At 41.4% G+C, this 11,014-nt stretch overlaps 1 protein-coding gene across 4 annotated transcripts; it reads left to right on the top strand.

Moving 5' to 3' along the window:
- The first annotated feature begins 6,404 nt into the window (after positions 1-6,404).
- LOC101755228 (F-box/LRR-repeat protein At3g26922) lies at positions 6,405-10,695 on the top strand. Of its 4 annotated transcripts, XR_001164775.2 has the most exons (6): positions 6,405-7,441; positions 7,866-8,021; positions 8,108-8,291; positions 8,906-8,984; positions 9,295-9,505; positions 10,073-10,695. XR_001164775.2 is itself a non-coding variant. In XM_004978729.3 (5 exons), exons 1-4 carry the CDS (start codon positions 6,542-6,544, stop codon positions 8,935-8,937), a joined length of 1,272 nt encoding a protein of 423 aa, XP_004978786.1. In that variant the 5' UTR covers positions 6,405-6,541; the 3' UTR covers positions 8,938-8,984; positions 10,073-10,695. The 4 variants fall into 4 exon arrangements, 3 of the variants coding, with proteins under 3 accessions (XP_004978786.1, XP_004978785.1, XP_004978784.1); XM_004978729.3 differs by lacking the exon at positions 9,295-9,505; XM_004978728.3 differs by lacking the exon at positions 10,073-10,695 and having other exon boundaries at positions 9,298-9,718.
- The last annotated feature ends 319 nt before the right edge of the window (positions 10,696-11,014 follow it).

Raw genomic sequence — 11,014 nt, 5'->3', positions numbered from 1 at the left:
TTGGTGACTTGGATGCTTGGAGCTGCCAATACAAGAAACACAAACCCCAGCTTTCGCGCTTGGCAGGACTTCCTACAGGCGCCCTGGTTTGTACTCTTTCGATCAATATATAAAGTAGATGGGGATAAACTCCCCCGATGTTGTTCGAAAAAAAAATCTAGACTCAACAAGCTATTTAGAATTGACAACTTTCGGAAGCTTGGTCATGACCTGCAGTCAAAGAAATGACTTTTGGGATTATAAAAAAAAGAAATGTTTTTTTGGTGCCGAGGTAGTCAACAAATTAAGTTTCAAGTCCTATGCTATTTGATCATTTTACAAGAATAAGTATAAACGACACATTGCCAGGTTGTTCGATGGGTTGAACATATCATGTTTACTCTCAACTCACAACATACAAGAGCATCATAAGCAAAAACACGCAATAACTGAGGGTAGTACTACTTATTTGCTGGTCAAAATGACAAATCAGTAGTGATTGCAATAGCCCATTAGCAGTGTAGAAAACACAATGCTCACCAGCAGCACGTCGTGACGAGTGCGCTCTCGACATGACAAGAACACGGTGCGCACGTGCATTGTCACCAGTGAAGACGGTCCGGTATGATTGAGCGGCGCCTCCCGCGGTGGCAGAGAAGAGGTCGAGCTTGGATTGCATATGATCATGCAGGCCCGCACTGTCACCATTTCTCCCTCGGTTCCGGCCGCTGTCCGAGCTGCGCTGCGGTATTCGCCACCGAACTCGTTGGCGTTGATGTGCCATGGAGGCTGAGCGCGGAGTCGTCGGCGACGACTCGGAGATGAAGAAATATGATGGGCTGCATGGAAGAAAATGCAATGATGGGATGAAACTGCTGGTTTCCGGAGTTGTGGGCCATATTCCAATATGGGAAAGAGGATTGGCCAATATTCCGGGTCTGGTTATATGGTGATCACGAAAAAAATACAAATCCTCTCAACTAAGAAAAAAGGATCCAATTGCATTTTCTTAAATTTTCATGATATATTGAACCTCCACTTTGTATACACAAGCCTTACCATGTGGAAGGAAGGGCTTGTTGAAATCTCTTTTACTCTGCAGTAATCGAAACATAGCTAGATCAGTGAAAACAAGCACCTTTTGCTCACGCCAGTGCTCCAGTCATCTACATATGAGTCGACAATGTGAGCAACAAACATCTACTTTCCTAATTCATGTTACAGATTGAATGTCATCCCACGTCAATGCCACGGAAGTCCAAAGAAAGTAAATGCATGGAAAATCTATATACCTACCAATATGTGTTATATATTGTTTGTTAGCATTGATACAACATGTCGCTATATAACACTTCTTTCTCAATGCCCAAGCCATCTTAACATTGGAAGCAGAAGGAGATGCAATGGGAGAGCAAGAAAGCGTTTCTGGATTGCATTGTTGGGAATAGGAGGCAAAAGGGAATAGCTGACTAGGAACCTAAAATGTTTTTCTCCAATATTTGGGTAGCAGTCCTGTTTGACAATGACACCTGGCTGTCTTTGAAAGCATGGAATGGCATCTTGTTCAAGAAGGTCTTCAGCCACAAAATATATGGACTGAGATGGATAATATGCTTGTTCCACTTTTACGTCATGCTCTGTTCTTTATAGCTGGAAATTAATTAGTTCACTTTTCCATTGCTAATTCTAGGGTATGGTTTTACAATCCCTTTGTGTACGTCAAACTGTCAAATTAAAGTAAGTCACTAAACTTGTAATTTGTAGCCAGCTTGTCTTAATAAGAACTCAACATAAAAGTAACACAGCTAACGAGTATTTAATACTGTTGCTCACGTAAGTCATCAAATTTTAAAATCTCTTCTTCCTACCAATATGCGCAATATATGGCCATCATGCTTGAATTGAAGGTGAATGCGCAACAAATAAAAAACCATGTCCATAGCATGACCGACCTTATATATCAGGATTCTGGTTTTCCGCACGAGCGCTCAAAGCACTTCTAGCGATGCTGTTGGGACACAATTGTCTAGTATGGGTGGCACCCAAAGGTTTTTTTAACTCTTCCAACCCTCATGATTAGTTGTTCTCCTATTCATGTTTCCTTTTTGCTTTTAAACTCATGATTAGCGTGGGTAGGATCATTAGCACGTTGACATTTAGGATCATTATCATGACCCCAAATCCGAATGTTTTTGTCTCTCCTTTTTTCTTTCATTTTCTCCTTTTTCCTTATTTAACATAACTATTTTTGCTTCTATATGTTATAATAAAATTTCTATGTATGAAAAGTTTGTTCGAAAAGAGTTATGCACAAAAGTTGTGATGAATATTTAAATGCTCTTCAAAAATTATATGCTCCCTCCATCCTAGAATATAGCTATATTTAGAGTTCAAAATTTATCCCAAATATAACTACGCTTGACTTAATTACAACACAAGACTCAATTAGAAAACGGTCAAAAATACCCCTCCTCCATAAATAAATGATAAAATGTTAATGCACTAGAAATATAAGTTTTCTAAAACGCATGCACGAACTTCCTTTTTTAACGTGAAGATATTTGAATGCTTCCATGCATAGACCATGTGTGCATTCATGTCACACCCATGCAGCGGGAGGACGTACAAGTTCAATGAAGGGTAAATTAGACTTTTTAACACTTTTCTTAATCTGTCTAGAAAAAGCTAAACGTACCTATATTCAGATGGAGGTTAATATCTGTTTAGACATTAAATGATCCACTTTCTGTCGTGGTATAATAATATATACGTTACCCCTGTTGATAGGCATGCCTAAAAAGTTGGAAAGAGTTTGCTGCGGGTTGATAGGCATGGGAGGTAGCTGGGGAGAAGGTAGCAGGTCGGACGAACAAGCATGTCGACCCTAAAATACCCATAGCTATTAGCATCAACTACCTTTCAATGTTTGGCCATGATTTGCGGTTAAATTCAAAGCTTTATGCAAGAAACATTTGTATATCGAGATGCCAACAAATTTTCTAGTCCGAAAACTATATAGTACTCTTTTACTAGAAGAAGCACAAGCAAAATCACGCAAATGAATAATTACTGAGGGCAGTACTTGCTGGTCCAAAAGATAAGTTTATGCTTATTATATTCTAGCCCAGCTCACGGATAAAAACACATTACTGATAATGCACCAGAAGTCCAGAACAGTAGCACGTTCTCTCCAGTGAAGAAGGTAGGCGACGAATCGTGAAAGCACTTGTAGACAAAGCGATGGGCTGCATTCCGATATGGAGAAGAGGATCAGGCCATCTTTGGGCCTGTTCAGATGGAAATCCAGGAAAAGAAATAACTCCAAAACCTATAAATTGGAAGTATAAAGAATCCAAATGCACAAATTTTCGTGACGGAATCAGTGCGTATACAAACCTCACTAGCTAGATGCAAGGAACAGGGGCGGATCCAGAACGGGGCTGCGCCCCGGGCTGAGCTGTTGAATCACACCTAAAATAGTCTAATTTTGTCTCCTAAGCTTCATTTTGTTAGGCTAAACAACACATAGGTTAAAGGGACTCCATGGTCTCGCCCTGGGCTGCAGCCCGGGCAGCCCGGCCCTGGATCCGCCCCTGGCAAGGAACATAGAGCAGTAAAAACATTGAAATTGATAATGGAGCAAGTCTGCTTTCGGGAACATATCATTTTACAGCGTGAATATCATCTGACATCAATTCCGTGAAATACTATATATCCCAGTATTCATTAAGTAATTAATCCGTATAAAACAAATGCATGGCAAATCTATAGTACACACCTACCACTATTCTTTATTGTTATAGCACAGATACGACAGTGCCTCTATATATAGTGCTTCTTTCTCACCGCCACATGTCATCTTCGCGTTCGCACCAAAATGAGAGGAAAAATGGTTAGCAGTTGCTTGTGGCTTGTTGGAACATACCTGAGAAAGGTTGGTTTGCAGATGTCTTTGAAAGCATGGAATGATAACATTGTACAAGAAGCTAGAACTTGACGCAAAGGATTAACATGTCTCACCTTTGTGACATGCCTCCTTAGCTTTGTCCTTTCTGCAAATTAAAGCAAGTCCTTCAAATTGTAAGTTGCCAGGTTTTGTCACTGAGCAATCAGCATAAAAGTAACACACAAATGCCGTGCATATATATGCTACTAATTGGTTGAATCAGTAATGCATGTTCCACTGCTTGGTTTGGAATTCAAAAGCACCATGCACAAGGCAACAGGATCGGTGCAACCATCTCCTTCTTTAGCAGCACCATAGCGTACCATGTATATATTTGGAACCAACACTTTAACATGTATCACTCATGCTGTGGAAACATTTGACAATATTTTCTTTCATGTTAGAGACATGCAACTTTCAGCCAAAGCTAATTAATAAAGTGAGAAGAAAAAAAAATTCGATGTGCTATCGTTAATTTCTTGAGGTAGCTCTTAGTGTGGACATAGATTTGTGTTCAAACACAAATGGAATTGATCACTTCATAAAAGCATGTATTATATATTGATACGCGCGCACCCATCAAGTCAAATTTTGGACCAACTCTTCTTTCAGCACTTCAACTACATTTTTCGACCATGTCTCAAAATGAGCTTTGGTTAGTCTCTTTGTCGTTGTGGAACAATTAATTACTAGTAGAATAGTTTATACAAAGATACCAAGTTCAACATTTTAGTGATCTCCACAAATTATGTAGTTGTATGAGTAACCGGCCATTAAATGGTCCAAGTCAGCTCTACCTAATTTTATGTCATGCTATATTATATATGTTACCCTATTTACAAGATAGGAGGCTCTCATACACATCAATTCTGACATGCAAGGTATGATATGCCATCTAAAGAACATAATGCACACGAACTTTTTCCTCACCCTAGCACACCAGCCCAATTACATCAAGGAGAGAGAAAAAAGTGCCTAAAATAGTTGGAAAAGGTCTAATGGGGTTTGATAGGCATGAGAGGTAGGATGGAAGAAGGTAGCAGGCATGGCGAAAGTTCTAGCCGTTCGAACAAGAGATTCGTAGCTTTTTAGAATTGACAACCTTTTCATGCTCGGCCATGTCGTCCAGTCGCAATCAGAGCTCATGTGCTAAAAATTAGCATCGAACTACTCAGAAATTTTTTAATCCAATGCTAAAACTATATAGCAGATATTCTGATATTTTTCAATTATAAGTGTATAACCAATACGAGTATATTGTTCTACTGGTTGAACAAACCATTAGGCATTGGGCACGGGACCAGCATACACTCTACCACAGTTTCTCACTTTCCCCAACACAGCGGCCGGCCGCGCCACCGGCATCGCACGCTACCTGTTCGATGGAGCGCCCACCTCACGCTAGAGCGCTGCCCATGGCTAGTGGGGCGGACCGCATTAGCGACCTCCCGGAGGGCATCCTCCACCCCATCCTCTCCCTCCTGCGGTCCTGCCAGCACAGGACGCAGTCTACACGTGCGTGCTCGCCCATAGCTGGTGCCATAGATTGAATTACATGCCCGATATAATAGCCAGCTAGCACAATCTGACTTGTTGTGTACGTAGAGCAACATGCTATCTTGTGGGATACAACGTCATGGTGAGACAGAGTTAACACTACTTGAGTTTCCTTGAGAGATTTGCAATTATCTATTATCATGCACACATGTGTCTTGATTTAATCACGTCAATTTTTAGTATGATATATATGCTCCCTACCATTTGAACATGTATTTTGTAATCATGGCACCACAACAACTACATTTCTCTACCATGTCCCAAAATGAACTTTGCTTAGTCTCTCTACTATTGTGAAAAAATAATTAGTGTATAGAATAGTTAATATTAAGATACCAAGTTCAACATTTTAGTGATCTCCACAAGTCAAGTAGTTGTATGAGTAACCCACCATTAAGCTCTACCTATTCTATTTTCTGTCATGATATACGTTATGTTACCCTGTGTAGAAGATAGGAAGCTCAGGAACATCAAGTCCAACTTACAAGGCATGGTATGCGATCCAAAGAACATAATGCACACAATGTATATGTATGCAAACCTCTACTAAACTTCTACCTTGCCATAGCATGCCAGCCCAATGCGTCAAGGAGAGAAAAAAAAATAAATGCTTAAATAGGAAAGGTTTTAGGAGCAGTTTGATAGGCATGAGAGGTAGTAGGAAAGAAGGTACTAGAGATTCAGAAAGATGTAGAGGTTAAAGAAAATTCAAAGCTATTGAGAATTTACGCTGTTTTGAGGTTGCCCAAACTCAGAGTTGTGTTAGAAAATTTTATATGACTAATCAGCAAAATTTTAATTAAATGCTAAAATTATATAGTAGATATTTTAACAGTGCCACAATTACAAGTGTTAAGTGTATAACCAATACGAGTATATTGCCGAATGTGTTTGGCTGGTTAAACAAACCATGTTTAGTCTCAAGTCTCAACTCAGCGTAGGCACTGGGCACGTGACAAGCACGCACTCTCACTTTCCCCAGCTCAGCTGGCGGCCGCGACGCCGGCGCCGCACGCCACCTGTTCGACGGAGCGCCCGCCCGACGCCGGAGCGTTGCCCATGGCGAGCGGGGCGGACCGCATCAGCGACCTCCCGGAGGGCGTCCTCCACCACATCCTCTCCCTCCTGCCGGCGCAGGACGCGGTGCGCACGTGCGTGCTCGCCCAGAGCTGGCGCCACCACTGGCGGTCCGCGCCCGCCGTGCGCTTCGCCGGCTGCACCGGCTGGGCCGGCGGAGCCTACACCTTCGGCCCCTTCGTCGACGGCCTTCTGAGCGCCCGCCGCGGCGGCGCGCCCCTGGACTCCTGCGACTTCGACCTCGACGTCAACCTGGATCTGGGCCGGTACGACCTGGATCTGGGCCGGTACGACGTCCCCAAGATGGAGCGGCGCGTCAACAGCTGGATCCGCCGCGCGCTGCGGCGCCAGGTCCGGGAGCTCCGGTTCCAAGTCTCCATCACGCCCCGGCTTCCCTTCTCGCTAGAAGATCGGCCCCTCGCCTCCGAGCACCTCACGAGGTTAGAGCTTGCGACCGTCCGGGGCAACTCGAGCGTTCTTGATTTCTCGTCCTGCCCGGCGCTGGAGGATCTCACGATGGAGGATTGCGATGTTGGATCGCTGGAAATTCATTCCCCATCCTTGAGACATCTGAGGATCAGATACTGCCTCTTTTACTGCAACTACCGCACTAGGATGTCTTTCCCGAACCTCGTCACGTTTCAGTTCATTACAAATGCTGGAAGGGTTCCACTGCTCGAAAGTATGCCATCTTTAGAAACTGCAACAGTCCGATACGATCACTTCTATGATGATCGATGTGAAAATGGTCGCTTGGATGATTGTGGAGATACTGGCTGTGATGGTTGTTTTTTCTATTATGGTCCTCATGATTACAACTGCGTGTTTCTTGAAGGCTTGACAGAAGCTACAGACTTGAAATTGTCAGCTTATCCTGATCTGGTATGCTAGCAGCTGCCCCTGTATTCAGATTTGCAATTGTGTTGACATACGTAGCTGTATTTCAGTTGTTTCCCTTCAGATCGTCATGTTTCAATAAAAAATCCCCCATAATCTATTAATATCTTGACCACCATCATGCTATATCAGTATTGAAACTGTTTTGTTCTACACTTACTGATATTGTTCAACTAAAAATGAGTCGCCTTGTGATTGACGTGTGATGTTAGTTTGGAAATGCTTATTCAGCTTAGCAAACATAGGGATGTTTTATAAATTAAATTAGATGGACAATGCACCTCTACAAAAGATATGATGTCTACACTTTTTTCATCTGCATGTTAACCAGGATATGATTCAGGGTTGTATTTTAGTTTTCCTTTTGGCGTTTCTACTATTTGACTTTGTGCCCTTGCACTTTTCCTAGTATGTTTTCAACAGGGATTTGGAGTGGTGCCCTGCCTTTAGCAAGTTAAAGACTTTGGTGCTTAGCAAATGGTTTGTGTCTGCTGACCTCAGTGCAGTCATTTGGTTTCTCTGTCATGCACCTCTTCTGGAGAAACTCACTCTAAAACCTTCAAAGGTACTGTTGACCTGTTGTTCTTCACACATGTCTAGTCTTTATTTTGGTTTTGTTTATTCATTGAGAAAAGTATTTGTTTGCTTCAGGTACGCGACAATTTAATGAAAAATGATGGAAGTTACAAGCCATTAGAACAATCAATTGCAGTTAGCCATCTTCAGATTGTTGAAATCAAATGTAAAGATGTTGATGAGATAGTACTCGAAATTTTGAAGGTCTTGAATGCCACTGGCATACCACAAGAGAAAATCCGAATCCGATATTCAGCCGGTAAGTTATATATGAACAGCCATCATTCTTTGTGCAGTTGTCAATCTATTATGAAACTAAGTATTATCAATAATCAAATTGGGATTTAATTGAATACTTTCCTGCTTTGACTTATGCAAGCATTATGCGCGGAGTAGTTTTGAGTTTACAATTGGTCTACATTATGAGACTGCCACTATTTAATGGAGCTTCTGTGACTGTTCTCTCCTGCTTACTTATGCAAGCATTCATGTTGGCGTGCGTCCCCCATAAGCAGCCCATTTTGATTGAATTTACTGCCATCAGATTCTGCTCACACAAATAAATATGTGAATATCTGATTCTTTAGTGTCCATGTTTCTCCTTGCAAATCTTGAATATGCTTCTCCATGAGTGTGCTGGATGTACTGTGTGCCTATATGTAGTTTTAATTCTTAAACAGAATCTGTTGCTTTGGTATTTTGATAATGTTGAATGCTGGTCCAAGGGTGGCTCTTATTAGTTATTATTACAGACAAACTTTCCGTACTTTTGAATTGCTTCTCATGTCAGTTTTTTTTCCAAAAAAAAATATCTCTACAAAATTTCCTCCCCAAGTTAATTGTGCTTTCCTTTCCCCTTTTATTTTATTACAGGTTATAATTTTGTGCATACTGATTCCACATAGAAGTGGGAAGTACTGGGCTGCTGATGGCCCTAGTGGATTATCTAAAGGTAAATGGAACAATTATTAGCTGCCTTTTGTCTATAGGGACATCATGTCCTGTTATTCCAGCGTAGTTTACCTTGTTCCGCAATCTAGTTCCATCACATTTTTATTAACAGCTTTGCAAGATAACGTATCCTGTTGAAGTTGCATTGTTGATCTCAATCTTTCTTATATTGTTCACTTTTGGAAACATTGTTTTTAGTACCACTAAATGAAACTGATGCTGTTATTAAGTGTTTTACCATTCTGTCCATTTCACTGTTAAGTCTGGCACGTCAATTATTTCCTCTCTTGTGCATTGACATTGGTCTGCAGCAGCCAAGATACATAGACTGGTGACAGGGTGTACAATATTGGGATCGTGTCAACTTCTCCCCGCAGATGTCGCAAAGCCATCACTGCCACCGATCATATGTTCTTTGCTGCTCTGCTTCAACTGCTGACAAACCCACCACCTTCTTCAGTGGTTGAAGAGTTAGGAAATTGGCTGTCCTGATGATGGTATTTAGGAAGTATCTCTACTAAGGTAGAGATCATAGCAGTTTCCTTTTGTTTCTACTAGGATGGGTACTTGGTAGATACCGCCTACCTACTTGTCGATGCACTCATTAGCCATCAATTTGGGATGACTAGACCTTATATCTAACCTGATTCTATAAGATCTTGTTTGTTCAGAACTTTATATATGAATCGATGTCAGTTAGTGCAAGATGTGTACACGCATCCGAGCAACTATAAATGATTATCATGCCTATAATTCCATGACTTAAACACTTCTCAGCGATAATTTAAATGTTACAAACCCTCATGTGTCATGTGTGTTCATGTGTCCTGTGTTTAGGTTCCATTATTGCCGAACCATGGGGAAAGATTAATACTAAAGGAGAATGATATAGAATTTGTAATCCAGAGAGTATATCCATATCTCACAATATGTACCTACAAATAAGTTTCACGATACTGATATGACCTCTATAAAATGCTTCCTTTTCACTCTGGGAATAGTTAAGAGTCGGAAGTTGCTTATATTGTATCGTGGGAATAGGAAGCAAGCAGCTAACAACATCATATTACACCATTTTTGGCTGATCAGGGAAATGAGGGGTGATGACGGCTTGTGAAGAGCTACCATGTCATCTGCGATGGCCAGAGTTTGGATCCACACTACCAAGGAAAAGGTTTCGCAGCGATACATTTGCCTTCTTAGGCATGGAAAAACTTTTATTTTTTGTTACTACCATCATGTACCTGATAAGAAAATAGATGCTGGCATGCGTTTTGAAGCTGAGAATTTGTAACTACATTTTCATGGTCATGTTAATGGTGATGGTGATGCTCGGCCGGTGGGGTGAGAGACCACCAAAACGGAACAAGCCGATGGAGTGACCATGAAGTGAATTTAGCATATTGGATACCATAAGGATACCACTAGCTTGCAGACAGAGAATAGGGAGCCCACGAGGCACTCATGCTTGTTGATGTCCTCGTCATGTTGCATTGTGTGGCCGGCCTCGTCCCCGGAACAGGTGGAGAGTCTTAAAACATGATGGTTGTATGAACAATCTCGTCAGCTGTTTATCATAGGCGTGAACTCGGATTGAGAGGACATCTGTACATTGAACAATGCAAATAAGTAGTTGCCAAGTCATCTCTACTTGTGTTGTAGTATACTTATTTTTTTCCTAAGAGATGATCGGAAATCAGATCATTGTCGATATGTAGAAGGCTTGATATACAAATCTATAGAATGCAGATGCACATAATAGTATATGTACATGCCAAACTTATATTAACAATGAAATTGATATGGTGGCCATGGCCCCATATAATACTTGTCATCACCACATGGCACAATAGCCTAAGCACACACCAACCTAGTACACGGAGTAATAACAGAGCAAACCAGTAAATTGTTGGAAAGACGATGTTGATTTGATCCGATAGGCATGAGAGACATGAGTGAAAAAGCTACTAGAAGACTTGGAAGAAATTGTCCGACATCAATAATGCACCGAAGCTATTTGGATTTCGCTAC

Source organism: Setaria italica, chromosome VIII (genome assembly GCF_000263155.2).
Source record: "Setaria italica strain Yugu1 chromosome VIII, Setaria_italica_v2.0, whole genome shotgun sequence".
Classification (NCBI taxonomy): Eukaryota; Viridiplantae; Streptophyta; class Magnoliopsida; order Poales; family Poaceae; genus Setaria; species Setaria italica.
This window is presented reverse-complemented; position numbering and strand designations above follow the sequence as displayed.

Coding starts and splice junctions, on each gene's coding strand:
- LOC101755228 (XM_004978729.3), top strand. CDS start 6,542: ATGGCGAGCGGGGCGGACCGCATCAGCGACCTCCCGGAGGGCGTCCTC. Junction 7,442..7,865: donor TGTCAGCTTATCCTGATCTG/GTATGCTAGCAG, acceptor CACTTTTCCTAG/TATGTTTTCAACAGGGATTT. Junction 8,292..8,905: donor CCGAATCCGATATTCAGCCG/GTAAGTTATATA, acceptor ATTTTATTACAG/GTTATAATTTTGTGCATACT.